This window comes from Pinus tabuliformis, chromosome 1_2 (genome assembly GCF_031772625.1).
Source record: "Pinus tabuliformis cultivar Carrire ecotype Pingquan chromosome 1_2, CPIR1, whole genome shotgun sequence".
NCBI classification, from domain to species: domain Eukaryota; kingdom Viridiplantae; phylum Streptophyta; class Pinopsida; order Pinales; family Pinaceae; genus Pinus; species Pinus tabuliformis.
Window position 1 is genome coordinate 73,664,692 of NC_142298.1, and position 22,549 is coordinate 73,687,240.

General features: G+C 39.5%; 1 protein-coding gene across 4 annotated transcripts in view; it reads right to left on the reverse strand.

Annotated features, from left to right (window-relative positions):
• Positions 1–680: 680 nt before the first annotated feature.
• Positions 681–22,549, reverse strand: part of UBP27 (ubiquitin-specific protease 27) — a 183,727-nt gene continuing 161,858 nt past the window's right edge. For all 4 annotated transcript variants that reach the window (XM_089394727.1, XM_089394725.1, XM_089394723.1 and 1 more), the window contains 10 exons: positions 6,937–7,037; positions 6,601–6,843; positions 6,148–6,216; positions 5,876–6,007; positions 5,557–5,694; positions 5,284–5,346; positions 4,721–5,125; positions 1,797–1,863; positions 1,190–1,705; positions 681–983 (listed from right to left, as the gene is read on the reverse strand). In XM_089394727.1, coding sequence (XP_089250853.1) covers positions 1,215–1,705; positions 1,797–1,863; positions 4,721–5,125; positions 5,284–5,346; positions 5,557–5,694; positions 5,876–6,007; positions 6,148–6,216; positions 6,601–6,843; positions 6,937–7,037 — 1,709 coding nt within the window. In that variant the 3' untranslated portion in view covers positions 681–983; positions 1,190–1,214. The remainder of the gene's footprint in view (positions 984–1,189; positions 1,706–1,796; positions 1,864–4,720; positions 5,126–5,283; positions 5,347–5,556; positions 5,695–5,875; positions 6,008–6,147; positions 6,217–6,600; positions 6,844–6,936; positions 7,038–22,549) is intronic.

The following is a 22,549-nucleotide window of genomic DNA, read 5'->3' on the forward strand; positions in this document are numbered from 1 at the left end:
TTTTTTCCTAGGAAGGGTCCAGGAATCGTACTCCTTGCCTATGGGAGCATCCTTGGGAGTGCCACACTCCAAAATTAGTAGAGAGTGTGCCCAAAAGGTCTTGAGTGTGCTACCAAGGGCACACCCCCTATGCACTCCTACTCGATGTGCAGTTCCAGGACCAAAAGCAGGGGTACACGAATAGTTCTTGCAACTATGATATCAATTGGATGCCATGTCATCTCAAATTACTCGTACATGTAGAGATAATCACGTGTAAAAGATCCAAAACCCTAACCCTAACCCTAGACGACCATCAAGCCATGTTAAATACTGAGCTGCTAGAATAGGAGGGGTTCCATTGTTATTGTATTTTCCATTCTTATTGTATTGTTTATTGTTAGCAAAACATCTAGGAGTCAAGCAGAACAAAGGAAGTAGGTGGTCTTGTGGCAGCCATTTAGGTCACATGTCCAAGGCAACTCCATGGTGAAACTTTCTTTGTATTTGCATTTCAAAATTAATAAGAAAAAGAGCAAGGGATAGGCCTCACCTTCTAACTGGGTTATTCCCATATAGGATTTTCGGAGGGTAGCTTTTGTGTTCAGTGTGGATTGTATGTTATTTGCTTAGCTTCTTCCACTTGGATTTGAGTTTATTCAGTGTTTTGTGTGCTAAGCTAGTAATATTAAATCTGAATCTAAAGTAAAACACTGCATAAGAAGAGATCACACAATATTGTGAGATCTGCTGTGACAAACTGTTCCAGTGGAATAGCCACAACACTTTACAGATAACTTTCCTTGTACTTCTGATTAGCCATTAATTGAGCAGATAAGCTGGCAAATTTTGAGATATCTCAATAAATGAGAGTACCAAATTTAAGAATATTATAGAATCATTTTCCCCAGAAGGGCTCCAACTATTACATTTATGCTGAAGCACGTCCATTTTCATCCACCTACCTGGCTTCTTGCCTTTGAGTAATGCCACAACAACAAGACCTTCAAGAAACATTTGAGGAAGAAATTAACTTCCAGTAAATCTCAGCAGTATATCAGATTCTGAAAGACTAAATTACTTCAAGAATCTCCAGAAACATTCCAAATCAGATACTTAAAAACCAAACTTAAATCTCAACTCTAGTAGACCACAAAGGCAGAGAAGCTGAAATTGAAACGATGGTGCCTGGAAGGTCAAGTGAAATTACCAAGGAAAGTAATGGATCTTTTATATCATTCAGCATCCTCAAGCCTTTCATAGAAGAGTAAGCTTGCTTCTGCTTCAAGAACACATTTTTCTGTCACTCTCTCCACATCAGAATCAGAAATTCTGAACCAAATCGTTTCACAGTTACTTTTAGGAAGAATTTTGTCACCCATTCTAGGGTATACATCGTTTTCAGAATTCATTTTCTCATCTTGGTCCATGAATGCGGCAATTTGTGAATAACCCATCTTACTCATTGTGCACAATGAAGACTCCTCTGTGAGCTCCTTTGTAACCCTTACTTTCCGATAAACAGTATAATGCCCACTTCCTGAATTCCCATGGTGCTGCACAACAGAAATGAGCCCATAAGGAAAGTTCCTTCGACTTCCTATACAGCCACCTTTATCCATACCATATGTACGCCCTTTTGAAGATTGATTTGATATGGGCTGCATATCTGAAATTTGATTTTGTAAAGTCTCGAACTGAGAGCACCCACACAATTGATTACCATCTGCATCGCCATCAACTTAAATAAGTCTTGTGTAATACAATAAAAAATGATGCCATCCACTATCTATAGTGGATTGCAGGCATGAAAGTACCTGGATTTTTAGAGAATGATGTAGGCATGCCTTCAGAGCCAATATAAACATCCCTGAACTTTTCTCCCTGTTTAAAAACAACCATCTTATATCAGAAACTTTTAGCAAAAGTATGTTTGGTATGCAACCTGCAAACCCAGCCTTATTCATACAGTTGAGAATTCAGAAAATGTTATATTACATTTTACCAAGATGCATGAGTGTTCTTGAAAACGAGTCAATTGTTTATCGTGATAAAATTTATTGGAAGCATAGAAAAGATTCATACGGAATTCCAAGGACAGATCCATTAAGATAGACTTATTACACAAGAAAAACCACTGGGAACTTAGAGTACATACTGGTATAGCCACCAAGTTCAGTTTCTGTTTCACAAGAATGTGACATTTATGACGAAGAAAATATTACTTAGTGTTGAAGAGATGTTTAGTATCGAATTGTTCAATATTTAGTTAATGAAGATACATTTATATTGAAAATATTGATCTTGTTATTCTAACGATGTTGACCTTGAACGAGTGTGAAGTATGAGGGCATCTTAGCAATCATAAAATTCTTGTCATTACTAAATGTATTATATGAAAAACGAGTTTATGCCAGCTGTGCACTGCATACAAGGTGCAATATACTACAGTCAATGGACTAAATCTAAATGAAGATAAATGCAAAATCAAAATGAAATCTAGAGACTGCTGCTTGCTTACAACAACTTATCAAGTCATTCTCCTTGTGGGATCACACTGATGAATTTCTTCATCTGCAATCCTAATCCAAATTACTGTAAAGCGTTGAACATCAGCTTTTATTTCATATTCCTCTAGGACATTGATGGGTCATAAGCTAAGTCAGCTGACACGGGGATTCAGGACACGTAGGATTCGAGATTCGTGGTGTCGGATTCGGACACGCTGACCCCCCGGAACAAGACAGGTTAGGACACGTATATATATATATATATATATATATTAAAAATTAGATATTATCATATTTCTTACACAAATTTTAATTAATGATACAAATTTATTGATTTCAAACATAGATCTTCATCTATAGCTATTAGCATGCATAGTACATACAAAATTCAAATACATGTCAATCTATTATCTATTTCTTATGCTTGGCCCTCTTGCCACCACGAGAAATGTCTAATTTTTTAGTCTTGTTGGAAAATCAGGATCTTTGTCATTAATATCACCCTCTAAGCATTAATATTCAGAGGTATCTTTGTCATTACCTCTGTATCTCTATAGGGATCTTTGTCATTAATATCATCCTTTAAGCATTAACATAAGATAGAACAAGCATAACATGTCAAGTCAAGATTTTGTTTGAGTGATGCGTACATTTTTAGGAGGGTCATGATACAGGAGTTCGACAACCAATGTCACTAACATCAAGGTACATAGAGGGATTGGTGCTCTTGATTAAATATGAGTTCCATACCCTAATACATGACAAAATTCAATGGAAACATTGCAATCCCCCAATCCTAAAATCCTGAAAAACTGATAAGTCTGTTGGATTTTGAATGAAATCTAAAATTCTACTTTCTCCATATGAAATCCAATGAGGCCAGAACCACTCTCAAACATCCTGAGTCATTTCATGGTAATGTTAAAAATTTAAGTAAAAGGATGAAAATGAAGATTAAGGAGAATGTCACTTTTACTTTAAGAATTTAACATTACCATGAACAGGACACGTTTCCCAAATTGCGACACGCTTTTGAAAATCGTGACACGACCTTGGATTCGACGTGTCGGAAAAGGACACGACATGTCATATGATTTGGACAGGAATCCGGACCGAATCGTGTCGGATTCGCTGGATTCGGGATTCGTAGGGGGTTTAGAACGAATCCGGTGACTTAGGTCATAAGCTTTTTCAGGAAATGATAACGCGATTTTATCTCTCAGTAATCATCCTAAGAAGATTTTTCCTTATATGCTAATATGTGGGTTAAGGTAGGTCAGACTAGTTGAAACCCAACCTAATAGGTAAGCTAACTAGGTGAAGATATGGTAACCTAGTTGGGTCTCAAAATGAGTATTATAAACATAAGTTTAGTATTATATTTCATCATCATTCTTGCCTCTAAATTATTCTCTCTCGCCATAGATTTTCTCTCAAAGGTAGAAAGCCACATCCAGATATCAACTCAGTTTAACTGCTTGCAACTCTATTTTCAGTTGTGAGCATTTTGGTACTCTTTAGTACTCTTTTCTTGGATTTTGCTGCTGCCTTGAGACAATTCAGCTTCCAAATACTCAACTTGGTTTGCTGTCAGGAATTTCAACTTTACCATATGGAAGAGAACTTGTTACTATACTGTTAAATATGTACTTCTTACCAATTTTCTCTTGATTTGTAGAGGGTCTCTTTGTTAATCAAAAAGAAATATTCATTCCAAATGGACCTGCAAAGCAACTTCCATATAGGAAATTCAAAACAAATAGAATCCAAACCCCTGAATAGCAATTTACACCTTCAAGCAAGCAACCAGCACTCCAGGATGAATCTCTCCTCCAAACCAAACTAGAAATGGGAGCTACTTAATGACACAGAATGACAAAACCATAGCTAATGAGAACGATGTCTTTATTGGTCATAACTCACCCATAAAGAACAAAAAGAGAAAAAAAAAAAAGGAGAAATACTAGGGCGCACATATAGAAATCAAGTACCAGGGGGCAGGATGCATAATCTTTATAATAAAATAATTATTTTTGTGAATGATTTGAGTTTCACTGATTTTGTCTGTTTTCTTCGTAAGCACCATATTGCAACTCCTGTTAGGTTTTTCGCATCATCACTCTGGAATGAATGTCATGCATGTCAGCAATAAAAGAAAAAAATCGGCAAGAATCCAGAGCAAGGAAACTTAAAAAGTTAAATCCCAGGTAAAGGTTATGCCAAAGACTAACCTGGTCCCCAAAGAATGTATTCTGAATCCCATTTTCCTCAGCATCCAATTTTAGGAAACTATGTGAATTTTCACAGTTTATAGTCTCTGTCAAAGCAGGCATTTCATCATTGGGGTGCTTGTAATCTTGAGGTGGGAATAGCTGCCCTGCTGACCCACAAATATTTCTTTCACAGCCATTTTCTGATATAGAAGCTGTATAGCAGCTAGATTGACTGACAAAGTTAGATCTCCAAGGTACTGAATTTCTTTCCAATTGTATTTCAAAATCTTTCATATGAGAGAGCATTGACCAACTCTGCTTCATTTGCATTTGCATTTCATTTTCTTGAAGCTCCCTATTCCCTTCCTTTGCAGCAACAGTGTATGGGAACAAATCAAAAACTAAGGGAAAATACACATGACCCTGAAAAAACAGAATTGGCACTGAAATTTTAGAAGCTAAAATGCAACCTGAAAAGCCATTATCCTTAACAGACCCATTCAAAATGAGTGACACTGCCATCTCAAGTAGATGCAGCTGTTGAATATATGTCAAGCTTTTGATATCAAAAAAAGGCATACCCTTTTCTTAATCAACTCGCCAGTTTCAGTTATGGCTGCACGATGTAGATTAATACACAAAACCTACAAAGATACAAAACTGCACCAATTTAGAATAATGAAATCCTGAATTACAGCCACTAGGAAAACGATTACAATGGTGCAAATTGGGGTGACTTTACCATCATAATTTTCGTACTAAAGACATGATTAAAATAAGAATAAGAATAGATAAGATAAATAAAAACAGAACCCCAAGAAATAACCAAACACTTCAAAAAAAAAAATCCATACCTCTGGGCAGCGCCCAATTCTTAACTGCTTGAAAGCATTTCGATAAACAGCTGGCCAGGGAAGTCCTTGTTCTGCTAAAAGTGCTTCACATGAACATTTCTCATCATTATTACAATCCTTAATTTTCTGAATATTTGCCTGCAAAACAATGAAAATCAAAAAAGCTTTACTTTTCCTGCATATCATGATTATTATGAGCTAAGCATCTCCCGATGCCAACTTCACAAGAATAATGGAAATACCACTTTCTTAGATTAAGGATGCAGTATAAGAATATTTCTCCGTGCTAAAAGAAAATGCAGTGGACTTCAAGACCAACCTTATTTGCTCCAGTCTTCAGAGATAAAGATTGAATTGCAGAGAGATGTGAGCAAAGATTACATCGATAGTTCGTGATCCATTCAAGGGCAGTAAATTGTTTCAAACAATCTTGTATGGTGCATCCCTCAATCTAGAAGAAAAGTGATTGATACAAGAGAGTTATACTGAAGAATGAGACAGCCACAGCCTAACATAAATAATGATGAGGTTGCTGTTGAAAATCAGAGAAAAGTGATAAATGACAATGGAAAATTAATCAAGCATACTTACAATGTTACCATCACTATATAGTATGGGTGGGATTGGTAAAATGTGAAAGAACTCAAACTGAGTTGAAAACTGCAAAGCACAGAAAGATTTGGCAACCCAAAAAAGGAAAACATTAGTCAAACAAATATAAATCCAATATTTGATATTTCTGGTGAGTTCTTGGTTCGATAACAACATTCATAGAAGGAAAATAAACGATCAAATAAATAACCTAATTTATAACTCGTGATGTATTGTTTATAATTAAATAATGAAATATAAGATGCATTATCAAAAAAGGAGCTCCTCCACAATTTCGTTTAGACCTTGCCAATATTGGACACAATGAAACTTTCCAAAATGACTTTTAAATACTGCTATACCGCACGACTGCATTCCACTGTTTCAACCAACCAAATCTAGATGTGCGCAAAGAATGTAGATATACTTTTTTGACCTAGAAAGATAGCTAACCTGAAACAAACAGCTTTGACATGTCAGTAGGCTTCCAAGGGTTCCATCTAAGGGCCCATGAAGGTACTGATTCCATGTTTTTAAAGAAATATGTTCTCCCCTTTCTATGCGATTGCAAAATTCATGATCAGAAAGAACTGAAGCACCTGCCAAAGACCCACAATGTGGCATGTATTGTTGGATGTATACCAGGCATTCTTCTTTCAAGGAAGATAAAAGGTGTTCCAATGCTTCTGCTGCATCCTAATTTTCAAACAAAATAAGGAGAGATTTAAAATACTAAAACCAATTGAAATCGGTGGTATAATAAAGGTATAGACAATGAAAGAAAGTTACCTGCTGCCTTGCAAGATCAAAGTTGGCTACATAACCCTCTAGTCCCAGCATCACTTCTCGAGGACTGGCCACTCTCTTCTTTTGTCCAAGTGTAGATAACTCTACATGAGCACCATAAACACTATTCTCAAGCCTGAGTATATACTAACAGCCCAGACCATAGATGTGGGAGGAACTAAAACTTCAAACAAGCAAATGAGCTTCTATATCAACATCCAATCACGATCCTGTCTCTATTGCACATGACTCCATCAACCAATTAGAATCTAACACTTTAACAAAAGCTTCAAACAAGTAAATGAGCTTCCACATCAACATTCAATCAAGATCCCATCTCTATTGCACATGACTCCATCAATCAATTAGAATCTATATACTTTCACATTCGCATCCTAAAATTAGTTATTTCGGCAAACCCAACCTTATTACAAAGTAAAACAATATTAATGCTGATGTAAGCCAGAAATAAACAAAAGGTACATAGAGCTTAACTATTACACAAAATTGCCTAGTAACTAAAGCAATATAAAATATGAGACATCGCAATGTTGAAATGTCTTTCCCAATTATCAAACAGACTTCTTTCAATGGCCATGCCCTGTGCTATATGGTTATTGAAGTTCAAGGCAGCACATTACGAGTCGTGCAAAACAATGAGATCTTCTGACCAGTAACTTAGGTGGCACCTTTTCAACCTTCGGTAGAGGCTGCTACAAACACAACCACATCAAATCTAATCTAGACAGCCTTTTCCAAATTTCTAAGCCGTGGATCAACTAGAACAGATTTGACTTGCCAACCTGAATAGCACACTCAAATTTAGTATCCGCTCATAAGTCAACCTAAATGTCTCTTCTCTCTCTAATCTACAAAAATTTCATAAACCTTTTTTGACATGTCATCAAAAAAATGTACTCTAGAAAGACTTAAAACCTCTGTAGTATCGCTGCCTCCATAAACAATTCTTAAATTATTGTCAACAAAATATTGTCACCTCAAATATGTTACTGCTTGTAGCTCAGACAGGTATTTCCATGAGGGTGTCTACATATGGAACTCATCATTAAAAGTATCCTATGCTTTTTCAGAAGTTCATGGGCACAAAAAATAGTGAGAATGGAGGTCTGCGTTAGGGTTTATAGCTTCTGTGACTCCCGTGCCACCAAGGGTTTCAGAGAAGCAAGAGAATGCATGGAAGAGCATTGCCATACTGAAAATGCATCCGTTTTGCAGCAGAGAGAGGATGGCTACGCTGGCTATTCACATCAGACGGTGGCTGAGGGACAGGGAGGTTGGTATGTTGTCGAACTTACTAAGAGCGTAATGTCCCTTCCTAAATTCATTTGTCACAGGGTTATTTGTTCTACAATTTTGACAATTTTGGAAGCCATGGGACCCATGAGATTTTTGGGAAAAGACTTAGGAAGGAAAAGGGGCCAAAATGTTTTGTTGGTAAAGCGTGGGGGGCACCCACATGAGGAAACATGCACTACCTTAGAGGGAAGTTCAAATGGATAAGGAGAAAAAGTCGAAATGCTAGTTGGAGGGGGGCCACATGGGGAAAAGAGGCTCACAAATTATAAATAGAGGAGGCCCAACCTCATTTGGGATCTTTCGCCTATTGAACTCAACCTTAGTTATTCGAGTTGCTTAGCCGGGTCACTTGTTGTTTAGCAATGAGCTCTCCAAGCAGAGAACTCACCCTCTCTTCGGTGGACTATGAGTGCCACCCTAGTGAGGTTCCTTTCTACCATTCCAGAGGATTGCAGGAGAATATTCAGGGCGCTAAACTCAGCTATCACTCAGCCAGTGCGTATTTCAGGAGGACGCAGTAGGGGAACACGCAGTAGCTATTTCAGGGGTCTTCTGGGGAGCAATTGCTGGGAGAATTTTGGTGAAGGAAGTACAGGGAGACACTAGCCTTTGGGAGGATTTTGGGAGCAGGAGTTTGTTGTTTGAGAGCAATGTGATTTACAGCACCCAGGGCCAACGCAGAAGCTTCTCACTGCGCACATGTGGGAATTTGTGGGTCAACTTGTGGAGCAAGTAATTGCTAGGAGAGATAAGGGGAAGTTTGGAGAAGATTATCTCAACTATTTTGGTGTGTTTTGGAGGGCTTTTTCTGGAGTTACAAGCAGGCCGTACTTTTCAACAGTTGGAGTAGGACGTGGCTCTTGGGAGGCCGAATTTTCGGGGTCAAAGCTAGGCCAAACCCTTTCTGGGTTTTCATTGGTTTTGTTTGAGGAGCATGGGGTTAATTTGGTAGAATTTTCTGAGCACCGAAGGCGGTGTTTCCAACATCTTTGCAGCAGACAACACAATTTCACTAGGACAACGCAGGGCATCATTGCAGCAGTTATTTATGCCATCTGGGCTTGACATATTATCACCTAGGCTTGATCATGTTTGCCATTGAGGCAAGCCCAGGTGCACCTCTTCTACATTATTGTACTATAGCTCCCAGATTGTAATAAAATGGCTCAGCTGGTTCTTATTTCTGGACTTTTTATGGGTGTGCACTGAATGTTTAAATTTTATGGTGTTGTCTTTATTGTTTGCTTTGCATATCACTGTTTTTCCTAGTTTGGGACATTAAGTGGTATTCTAGAGGAGTAGCAATTCTACGCCAAGTTGTCTAAGTGTGAGTTTGGTCTGACGGAGTTGCTCTACTTGGGACACATCATTAGCGCAGATGGGGTGAGGGTGCACGAGGAGAAGATCCGGGCCATCCAGGAATGGCCTGATGTTAAAATTGGCAACTAGGGCAAAACTCCATGTGGGTCTACTTATTCATGGCAGCTGATATTTTTCTTAGATTCCTCTCGTCGAGAGGTGTAGGATTGATCTAAAGATCATCCGATTCCGACATGTATTCATGGGAATATGAATTTATTCGTGTTATGGGACAATTCGTCAAGGTCGGCTAGCAACCAAATTGCCCCCACTTGTGCTCAATGTTTTAGTATAAAAAGAGGTGGCTTGCTAGTCATTTGGACACACTCTTCTTGTGATCTCTTCCTTTCCACTTGTCTTTGGGTTTTGGTGGAAGGAGTCACCAAGAGAATACGCTGCCCTAGAGAGTTTGCCCTAACTCTAGACACTATCTAAAGCCGTAAGAGGAGTTACCCTAGCTCTACTTACAGTCAAAAGGAGAAGGCATCTACGCTGTCTTATATGCAGTCAAGATGAGGGTCTCCTAGCAGCAAGGAGGGACATGCCACTCAACACTGTCCAAAAGAAGTCTATGCACTGTCCTAAACACAGTCTCCAAGCCACATTCAATAAGGGTTTGTACGTTGTCATGAGATGGTGTTCTAGCAAGCCTTAAGAGAAGGTTTTCCATACGCTCATAAAGGAACTTCAACGCAGAGTTTAGCAACCCTAAGAAGTGTTTTATGCTGCTGTTCTAAAGCCCTTATCACAGGTCCAGCAATGATACTAATCTGCTGTCCTAAGAAGACTAGCCGCATGTCTAAAAGGGAGTGTTAGACTCAGTTTAAGTAACCCTATACACAACTGCAAGGAGGCTTAGAAGAGGCCCTAATCTCAGTCTACTGAAGCCCTAATTCGCTGTGCAAAGAATCCTAGCAGCAATAGTTAAAGACTGTTGTTCCAAGGCATGAATTAGGTATGTTTGAGAGCAGTTGTCTCAACATTAGAGGACTGAAGGAGAAGCTGTTCGTTTGACCTGTTGAAGGAGTCTGCTACTATGGCCTAGCTTCTGCTAGGCTGCATGCCATAGCAAGCAGCTAAGGCTGGCAAGATACAGTACGGTGCATGGGCAGCAAGGTGCATGGGGCAGCATGGTGCAGAAAGGTGCATGGGGCAGCATGGTGCAGCAAGGTACATGGAGCAACATGGTGCAGCAAGATGCATGGAACAACATGGTGCAGTATGGTGTGGCACAATGGATGCAGCATGATGATGGGCATGGATGTATAGCAGCAGCATGATGTTTTGCAGTATGCATTGAGTGTATGATGGGTGCGTCATAGTGCAGTGATGGGAACAGCACCGTAATGAGAACAGCTCAGTGTTGGGTGCAGCTTGGATGGATGCAGCATGGTGACAATGAATGCAGCACACTGTTGGATGCATTATGGTTAATGCAGCACACTGTTGGGTGCAACATAGTGATCATGAATAGTGCAACATGGTGCAGCATGGTGTAATGAAGTGCAGCACAGTGATGGGCGCAGCATGGTGATGAAATCACCGGTATTCAGATCAGCTACCTCATGTGTTATCTTCTTAGTGAAGATCTCTGCTCTTATTTTGTCAAGTCAATATGTTGACTTCTGATGTATATTTACTATCTCTCTCTGTTGAACTATTGAAGAACGTAAGAAGAATTGATCAAGGGTTTCCCCACATTGGGGTTTGTCCCTCGCTGGCACCACATCTTGTGTCCTCTTGTCTTGGCTTGTTTTCTGCGATTTATGTTTAAGTTCTATCTGCATTTTACTATCATGCTAAATGTGATTGCTAATCTGGAATTGATATTGAGCTAATATGGAAAATTGAAGTAAATTTTCTCTCAGCATAGAACATACCTAAAATTAACAACTAAGCCCAGGAATGTAACCAAGCTGAGGGGATTCATAGGCATATGCACCTGAGCCCAGGAATGTAACCGAGCTGAGGGGATTCATAGGCATATGCAACACTTACTACAGGAAGTTCGTGAAGGGTTTCTCACAGCTAGCAGCTCCCCTCATAGATTTGACAAAGAAGGGGGCTTTTGCATGGACAGACAGAGCCCAGACAACATTTGATCGCCTCAAGGAGGTGATGAGCAGCTGCCCAATGTTAGCACTTTCAGATTTCACGCAGCCATTCATGTTGGAGTGCGATGCATCAAGCGAGGGGGTTGGCACAGTTTTGTCTCAAGATAGGCACCCCATTGCTTTTGAGAGCCAGAAACTCCTCCCACATGAGAGGTCGTACTCTATTTACGACAAGGAGATGTTGGCCATCATGCATGCGTTGGCCAAATTCCGACAGTACCTAGTGGGCAACAGATTTCGGGTGAAGACGAACCACAACAGTCTTCGCCATTTCATGGGGCAGCAGGGCCTCAATGACAGGCAGCAGAGGTGGGTCAACAAGGTGCAGGCCTACAATTTCGACATTGAGTATGTGAAGGGAAAGCACAACATCGTGGCGGATGCATTATCGAGGAGGCCCGCAACACTTTCATTCATGAACATTTGCCATCACTAGAAAGCATAGTTGCTGGTGGAATACTCTAAGGACCGGAGGGCATGCGAGATATTGGAGGGCATTCACGCTGATGAGCACTACAGGTGATGGCTAAAGGTCATTTACTACACAGGGCGTGTATTCTTGGTGTCGAGCTCGCAGTTGAAGGAGAGGGTTCTCCACGCAGCTCATGACTCCCCACTTTCGGGACACCAGGGGTTCCAGAAGACATATATGACAATTAGAGAGTGGTTCACATGGAAAGGCCTCAAGGAAGATGTGTTGAGATATATGCAAGAGTAGGAGAGGTGGCTTATGTGTTGGAGCTTCCCCCAAGAAGCAAAATCCACAACGTCTTTCGTGTTTCATGCCTCAAAAAGGTGTTGGGTCAACAGGTGACAGTTGTTGTGGATTTGCCACCATTGGATGATGAGGGGCCTCTGGTTTTGGAACCGGAGGCCATCCTGGAGACTAGGGAGAGGAAGCTGAGGAGCAGGAATATTAGGGAATATTTGGTGCATTGGAGGAACTTACCGGATGAGGATGCCCCCTGGGAGGGTGAGCACATACGTGAGCATCCAACACTGAAGTTGCTTGGGGACAAGCAACATTTGGGAGGGGAGGATTATAATGTCCCTCCCTAAATTCAATTGTCACAGGTTTATTTGTTCTACAATTTTGGAAGCCATGGAACCCATGACATTTTTGGAAAAGACTTAGGAAGGAAAAGGGGCCGAAATGTTTTGTTGGTAAAGCGTGGGGGGCACCCACATGAGGAAATACGCACTACCTTAGAGGGAAGTTCAAATGGCTAAGGAGAAAAAGTCGAAACGCTAGTTGGAGGGGGCCCACATGGGAAAAAGAGGCTCACAAATAATAAATAAAGGAGGCCCAACTTCATTTGGGATCTTTTGCCTATTGAACTGAACCTTAGTTGCTCGAACTACTTAGCCGTGTCACTTGTTGTTTAGCCATGTCACCCTAGTGAGGTTCCTTTCTACCACTCTGGAGGATTGCAGGAGAATATTCAGGGCGTTAAACTCAGTTATCACTTAGCCAATGCGTACTTTAGGAGGACGCAGTAGGGGAACACGCAGTAGCTATTTCAAGCATCTTCCGGGTAGCAATTGTGGGGAGAATTTTGGTGAAGGAAGTACAGGGAGACACTAGCCTTTCGGAGGATTTTGGGAGCAAGAGTTTGTTGTTTGAGAGCAGTGTGATTTACAGCGCCCAGGGCCAACGCAAAAGCTTCTCACTGGGCACACATTGGAATTTGTGGGTCAACTTGTGGAACAAGTAATTGCTGGGAGAGATACGGGTAAGTTCAGGGAAGATTATCTCAGCTATTTTGGTGTGTTTTGGAGGGCTTTTTTTGGAGTTACAGGCAGGCCATACTTTTCAGCAGTTGGAGGAGTACATGGCTCTTGAGAGGCCGAATTTCCGAGGTCAAAACCAGGCCAAACCCTTTCTGGGTTTTGATGGGTTTTGTTTGAGGAGCGTGGGGTTAATTCAGTAGAATTTTCTAAGCAACGGAGGTGGGATTTCCAGCAGCATCTTTGCAGCAGACAGGACAATTTTACTAGAACAGCGCAGGGCATCATTGCAGTAGCTATTTCTTCCATCTGGGCTTGACATATTATCACCTAGGCTTGATCATGCTTGCCATTGAGGCAAGCCCAGGTGCACCTCTTCCACATTATTGTACTATTGATCCCAGATCGTAATAAAATGGCTCAGTTGGTTGTTATTTCTGGACTTTTTATGGGCGTGCACTAAATGTTTAAATTTTATGGTGATGTCTGTATTGGTTGCATTGCATATCACTTATTTTCCTAGTTTGGGACATTACAAAGAGAAACCGAAACCTGATTCTTCATGTGCAGACAATAGGTCACACATGTTTTTGGACAGAGGCGCCGAGGTTGAGTTACGGCAGGCCTAGATCCAATCTCTTGATGCAATTTCGCACAGTGAATTCATTCCAGACGTAGATATTTTATGTATTTTCATAGATCTAGTAGTGATTTATCCCAGGAGACCAAATCTGCAGCTCTCTCTCTCTTTTTTAGTGTGGGTACTGTCGAAGACAGAGAATGGAAGCCACAGAGTGAAGAACCCACTACACTTGCAGATCTGGAAGTTTCACAATCTGTACAGTTAGATCTGGGTTTAGATCATTCACATCCAGGTCCGGAGATAAGACAAAGGATGAAAGAATTCAAAATAAAGATCTACTCAATATTAACTAGAAATAGTTCAGATTTGTCAGATCTAGTGATAAGACTGCTGAAGAAGAAAAAATTTCAGATACGTCTCAAAAACTTAAAAAGAAAATCCACAATTTTTTGGGTCTGGGGAAGGGATCTCGTGGAAAATCTGAAGTATTCCATCCAGCTCCATATGGGTATACCATTAGCATTGTAGGTTCTCGAATATGAAGGCAAGATATTACAAGATCAACATCAGTTGGAAAGTTATGGAATGGGTGAGAATCAAACAATTTTTCTAAGCTTGAGATTGGGAGGAGGATCTTTAGCCCACAAAAACACCAATAAAGATCCCAGAAATACTAATGTTCCCACTTCATTTAAAGGATGCACTTAAAGGGACGAAAGTTGCTCATGTCGAACAACCTTCTTTTCTGCCTGGTCCTTACATAGTGGAGAAAACAGACAGGAATCCGGTCATGGATTTCAAATCCCCAAATTTGAAAATTGATTTTGTTGATCTTCAAAACATGACACTAATTTGTTGGTTTAATGGTTTCTAGCCGAAACTAGAAGATTTATTTGCTTGGGTGCACTCTTCTTGGACAAAGAAGTGTGATATCTATTTGTGCTCAAAAGGTTTTTTCATAGTACATTTTGAGACACAACAAGAAAGGGACAAATCTCTCAATGAAGGTCCATGGTTCTGGGGTAGAGTCAAGTTCTTTGTAACCCCATGGTTTCCAAGTTTTGATGCAACAAATATGGTTGTAACAATGGTGCCAATATGGGTAAGGTTACCAAACCTTCCTCTCCCCTTTTGGCATTATTCAGTATTGGAGGCCATCGAAAATATCCTTGGCAAGCTCAAAACAATAGATTCGGAGAGAGCAACAAAGGGCATCTTTACTTTTGCCAGGATAGGTGTTGAAACAGACCTCAGCAAGGGTCTTCCAAATCGTATCCTATTAAAACATGTTAATTTTGAGTGGTCATAGGTTCTAAATTATAAGAACACGACCTTCAGATGTCGTTACTATTTCCAAACAGGGCATCTGCAGAATTCTTGCCCTCAACCGCAAACCGCATCAAGAAAGAAAAAGAGGCAAGGGCCAAAGCAAAGGGGATGGAAATTTCTAAACAACACAAAAAAGGGAGAAGAAGAGCTAGAGGAAGATCATCAGAATTCAGAAGACTAGACTCAAACAAATGGAGGTGCAGAGAATAGTAATGGAACAAGAGAAGACATCAAAAAGGGGGACGGATTCAAAGGAGATCATCATCACTGAGAAGCAAAAAGAGGAAGAGCACATCAGAAAAGATTTAAGAGGGACAAAACGAGTACATGTATCCTAAAGCTCGAACTCAAATAAAGAATCTCCATCCCAATCAAAAGAAAATCATATGGAAATAGTTACAACCACTTCCAATCAAGAAGTTTGGAAAAGGGTGGAAAGGAAAAAGGGGAAAAGGGGGAAAATAAACAATTTTTATCACACTTAACCCCGGAAATCATGACATCAAAGGAAGGAGCCTTTCATGAGCAACTGGGCGTTTTCATCATTGCTGCTGCAGGTCCCTGATTAAGAGGGAGCCTAATAATAAGTTTCTTACTTGGAAGAAACTTGGTAATTCCTAAGCCAAGAGGGAGCTTAGGTACATTCCTTGTATAGGAATGAGTATATTCCTTTGTGGAATATATCCTCCCTATTTGAGAGGGAGAGATAGACATGTCATTCTAGTCTTCAATTCAGAAGACATAATGGAGAATTGGGTAATCATCTGGCATCTGATACTCTTTGAGGATGTGTAGGCCATCCAAGAGAAGAGTAGGCAGGAGGACCGATATTCTTTGAGGGTTGGGAACATAAGATAAGAAGGTCATACTCAGTGAACACTCGGGTGGGTATGTGCCTTCAGAGACAATGATGAAGGTGTCTATAGTCATTGGTCTCGCCAACATTATGCTCTGGTCTGATGAGAGATAGAGTTGTCAGTCAAAGCCTTATTGTGGAAACAATGATGGTTACTATGATGCTATACAGATGGGTTACCAATCCGATTCTTCTTATGAGAAATTCTTCAGATTGAGAATGACTAAGTACCATTATGAATACCTCCCTAGTTAAGAGGGAGTGTTGAAGGAAGTGTAACTAGGTTCGGTCTTCATAATGACATGATCTTTGTAAATGATGAAATAAAAGAAATAAAATCATTTTTGTATGCCTTGCTACATGGGTTTCATGAGCAAGAGGTTTATTTGTTAGTGGCTCCCATTGAGAGCCTTAAGATTTATTATTAAGTCAAAGAGTCAATGTCATGTATGAAGAAGCTCTTCTTGAGCCTATGTTCAATGTATACAAGTCTATAGAAATGTCTAACATCCCTCCAAAGACAAGCACAATCCCTTTTGAAGAAGTCGGCCTCCAAATGATATAAAAAGAAGTCATGGCGGCTCATATAAGGAGACACAACAGTTCACTCTCTCATGTCGGCTTATATGCATGACTAACCACTATAAATAGGCGTGTAAGATCCGCATTACAGGCAGAAGAAGAACTCAGATCCTCTGAAATTTCGGATGAGTATAGGGGTACAGCGTTTCGAATGGGTACAGACCAACGTCTCTGTGTTTTTCGGATGGGTACCCCAGAAGTAAAGTCTCATGATGATCACTGTCTCGGCATACTAGACACTCTCGGCATATCTATGATGATGAAGATCTTGGTGCAGGGAGAGAACACAATCACTGTCTCAGCATACTAGACAGTCTCGACATATCTATGATGGTGAAGATCTCGGTGTAGGGAGAGATTACAGTCACAGTCTCGGCATAGTTGTGATGATGAGGATCTCGGTGATCCCATAGTAACACACTCTGTCTCGGCATTCATTCTGAACACAATCATGATCTCAACATAATGTTAATCATGATCTCAGTCATGATCTTGATGAGGACATAGTTACAAGGTCATGATCTAGATGTAGATCTCGGTGCAGCTCTCATACATATAGAGATCTCGTTGTTATGGTGAAAGTCTCAGTAAAATGATCTCTGTGAAGGAGCAGCAATGGTGCAACTGTAATGACCTCAGTGATGCAATAATGATGACCTCGGTGTAGCAGCAGTGATGATGATGATCTCAGTAGTGACAAAGAAGAGGATTGGTGTCTTGGTCTTGGAGTGGCCTAATAGGTCAAGGGTCATGGTCTTGGTATTCATCAATTGGAATCTCTATAAGAAGAATTTTGTGCGGGTTTTCCTCTCAAAGAGTGAGAGGTTTTGGCCCTGGCAGAAAGCCAACATCTTGTGTTCTTGTCTCTTTTGTTTTGGTAACTATTTGATGAACTAAGAAGACACACTCTAATAATAGCAAGAGAAGATTGTGCTAATAAGTAAAAAGTTAAAAATACCTCACAAATAGTTATCATGGCGAGAAGAATCTTATTAACTTAATTTTCCCTAGATTCTTCAACATGGTATTGGAGCTAAGGTGTTGAAGTCAAAGGAAGGGTAGAAAAGAGACATTCAAGGATCAAGTTTCAAGAAGAGCATCAAAGCAAGTTGAAGGATATCAAGATCTACATTGAAGAATCAAAACCTAGATCAAAGAAGCAGTCTACAACAGCAAGAGATTTTGTCTCCGTAGTCATCATCAAAAGGCCACCAAGATCCTCATCTAGTTGCCTACAAAGCAAGGTAGCTCGAAGGACCTCAAAAATGAAGATCACGTCATCTTGGAGAAAGTTGAAACCCTAGAAGCAATGTAGAAGCAGTCTTGATCTACACTACAAAAGAAGGCAAAGCATATTGAAGGCAAGAAGGCATTGTCATCTTCAAGGTTATAAAATCAAGCAAGGATCATCTCCTTGCCCTAGAAGAAGATCATCCGAAGAAGCAGCAAATCATCCTCATCAAAAGGAGCAACCTTTTCTATTAAAGAAAGGCTTTTTCATCTGAAAGAAGATCATCCAAGAGGAAGCTCTAATCATCAAAGTGATCAAGTGGAAGAGTTCATCTTCACTTGTCAAGTAAGTATCTTTCATTTTATAATCAAGTTTGGTTAAATGACTTCGTGTGTGCAAGGAGATCTATAAATCGATTAGGTCATCGAAATTCCTTGCATAAGAAAGGAGGATAGATATAGTCCCCGAAAGAGAATTTATTGATGTCTATGGAAAAGTCTCTAAAGGTCAAGCATTGTTTGAATGCATGTAAAAGGATCAAGGGACTCATAAGATTCTTATGAAATCAGTCAAAGGTCCTCTCATCCCTATGTAGCAGGAGAGGAGACATAAAAGAGATATATGAAATACTAGAAGATATATTCTCTGAAAATGCAGTAAAGAAGGTCATATCACTTAGACCTGATCTACACAAAATTGAAGGTATCAAAGAATGAAGGAATATCTTCATGAGATCTCAATTGGGAGATCTAGGAGAAATGATAAGAAGATAATCATCATTGTTCTAATTGATAAGCAAGGTAACAAATGACAAGAAAGTTACCTCATTCAACTTGTGGTCTCTATGCTAGATAGAAAAAGGCAAGTTGAGGGCAAAAGTGTTGAAGGTTAAAAGACTCAAACATTTGCAGAAAGGAAAGGGAAGTTTGGTCCTCAAAACAAGACAAAAACAATATAGCTAAGATTCAATGCTATTGAAAGATTATGAAAAGAAGACTCTATCTCCGAAAAGATGGAGGAAGCTGAAGAAAAGGGCCAAGGAAAGGGGGAGTAACAGATCTCTACTATGATTGAGATGGTATCCCTCACAAAAGGGTCCTATCATAAGCTCCTCAATCTTTTGATATGGCCATGACAATAATGAAAGATGGAACAACACAGTAAAAACTAAATTACAGAGCATAAAATATTCAACAATAATGCACAGCTCTCACACACCAACTCAACTCAATCTTATTTCATTAACATAGGCATATATTTATACATGAGAAGAGGTATTGGGATTTTGTCAACTCCACAAATTTCTCAATCAATAACTCCACAAATCACTCCATAATTCTCCCAACAATCATCCACAAATCTCTCACTTGTCATTCCACTAATTTCTCCATAAATCTCTCACTAAAAACAACAACTTTAATTATTGAATATTTGACAAATGATCCATTATGCCATCATTTCTCCCCCATAATGATCATTTGGAAAATATTCCAAGATCATCTTTGAATTTGCAAAACTTTTCCTTAGACAGTGATTTGGTGAATATATTAGCTACCTGTTCATCTGTTCTGCAGTACTCGATCTCGATCACTCCTTGTTGAACCAGATCCTGAAAAAATGATACTGAATATCAATATGCTTGCTCTTATTATGGAAAACTAGATTCTTGGTCATCTGAATAGCACTTTGATTATCACACATCAACTGAGTGGGTTGTTCTTGTTGTTCATGTAGGTCCTCTAGAATTCTTCTTAACCAAACTGCTTCACATGTTGTTGTCGCTGCCGCTTTATACTCTGCTTATGCTGTCGAGAGAGAAATTGTCGGTTGCTTATTAGTACTCCAAGCAACTGCCGCTGAACCCACACTGAATGAATACCATGAAGTTGATTTCCTGTCATCCATACATCCAGCCCAATGTGAATCTGCATAACCAATCAACCTGAAATATTCTGTAGACCTGTATACCAAACCATAACCAACTGTTCCATGCAGATATCTTAAAATCCTTTTTGTTGCTTTCTAATGCAATTCCTTAGGTTCTGGCATAAATCTTGATACCATACTGATTGCAAAAGAAACATTTGGTCGATTTGTAGTTAAGTAGATCAAACTTCCAACCAATTGACGATACAAAGTAACATCAACTGAATTGGAGTCATTGTGTCTGTATAACTTCAACCCAACTTCCAAAGGAGTTGCCACTGGCTTGCAACTCAACATTCTGAACTTCTTCAAAATGTCCCTGTTGTCGCACGGAGTGTCTAGGCAGCGCGACAACGCTCAGAGTAAGGGCTGTCAGTCTTAATCCTTACTCCGTTTAGACTCTCTCCTAGGCAAGTCAAGGGGGGTAGTCCCTAAAGTAAATAGATGAAAAAGCCTGTGGATCACGAGCTCTAGGAGATTTTAGTGATGGATAACTTGATGAATTTAAATAATTAAATCAAATTGATACATTAAACGCCAAAGTAAACAAGACACGACCACAAGATAGAGACAATTATAGACCAGTGTCTTCGATATTTGAATTAACCATCAATAAAACAAGCTACCCAGAACAATTTTCAATATGTGACAAAAAGTGATGATAATCCATATAAATGCCCAACACTGGATCACACAAAATATTCTAGATTTTAAACGATTTTCATTAACTGTCCAAAATCTAGAATTAATTAATTTTCTCTTATCATCAATATAACTTAAAACATTTATGATGAGAATTTAAGATCTAGCATTTATCATCAGAAGCACCAAGGAATCTAAAACTAATCAACGGGTCAAAAATTGAAATTTTAATGGGCCATAGGCCACATTAAAAAAAATATATATATGTTTAAGTGAAAAACCCCTTAATTTAAATCCTTAATCACAAATTTAAATTTTTAGAATTTTTTAAATGTTCAGGATTTTTTAAAGTTTTTTCATTTTTATTTTTATATTTTGAAAATTTTAAATTTTTTTGGATTTTTTAAAGTTTTAATTTTTTTAATTTTTTAATGCAAAGTAAATCAAAACCTGAAATCTACCCTTTTTATATTTTTGGATTTTAAATCAAAATAAAACAAAATAAAAATTTAAAAAAAAAATGAAACAAACTAAACCAAAATGGAACCCCCTTTTTTATGTCTTTAGATTTTTTTTTTTTTAAATTAAACAACATAATCAAGATTCAAAATCATAAATCAAAAATTAAAGATTAAAAAAAAAAGAGAGAGAAAACCGAATTCTAAAACTAACCAAAGCCCAAAATTTTAAAAAAAAATGAATCGAATTAAAAAAAAAAAAAAGCAACCTAATACCTAACCGTGCCAAACGAAATATATGAAAAATAAAAAAAAAGAACCGAAGATCAAATGCTTTGTTTATCAGTGTGCAGGGGCGAGTCAGCCCGATGGCAGGAGGAGGATTGCAATGGCGGCAATGGATGACGGCATAGGGAGAATGAGCAGCTGGAGGATGCAAGCAGAGAGGGGATGAGGAGGTGCAGGGTGCAGAGCGAGGAATATGGTGGCGAGGAGTATGGCTGAGGGTAGAGGTTTGAGAGCCGCAGTTTGAGTGGCTCGATGAAAGAAGCGTGGAGAGGGTTCGATAAGGGATAAACCCACGCGGGCAGCGAGAAGGGCAGCGGATGGGCAGCACGCTACGTGAGTTTTTTTGAAGGAAAAACGCAGGCTTTGCAGCTAACGTATGGGCTGAGGGATGTACGTGAGGATTTGCAGGTGGAGCGTTGAAGAGTTCGATAGCAAATCAATGGATAGCGTATGGATCGTGGATGCGGAGGGGGGGAAATGTTGTGGTAGGTGTTGCGAATCTGGAGGGTTTTGAGCAACGGATAGGGCTAGACTGCGTGAGGGGAGAGAAGGACGCAAGTTTGGAGCAGAAAAATGTGTGGAAGGGTTTGATTGCAGTGAATGGAGAGTAGAAGAGTTTTAGAATGGAAGCACGCAGATGGAGAGGCCGCGGACAGCGATGAAAGATGGAAGGAGATCACGCAAGCAAGGAGGATAACGGATGGGGGAAGCGGAAATCAGCTTTGAAAATAGTTTGAAGACTGCGTGGGAGAATGAGGAGGAAAGAAGCTCGGGAAGGGAGAACCCAGGCAACAGCACAAGGTTGCGGGCCCTAAAAAAAATTCAGAAATTTTTATGCAGAATGAAACCCCACCAGGCAGCCAATCAATCTAAAAAAGTTTCACCAGAACCTAAATTTTTTTTTAAACCGCTCTGCTTCAGATTTCTCAATTAGACCCTTATATAAAAGAAAATTTCCATATTAAGAAGAAAAAAAAAAATCAAACCCTTGAACAGCAAAACCGTACCATGCAAACGCTAATTCTGAGACCAGATCTTACCCTCCAGGGCCTAGATCTGGCTTCAAAATTAAACTTCACCTTCAGATCTGCAACCTGTTCCTGAAAACAAACAGCCGGAACCCGAACATGCAAAAAATAAATGAAACCCTAGAAACCATAAGTCAAAAAAAATGAAAATAAAAAAATTACAGATCTATGTACA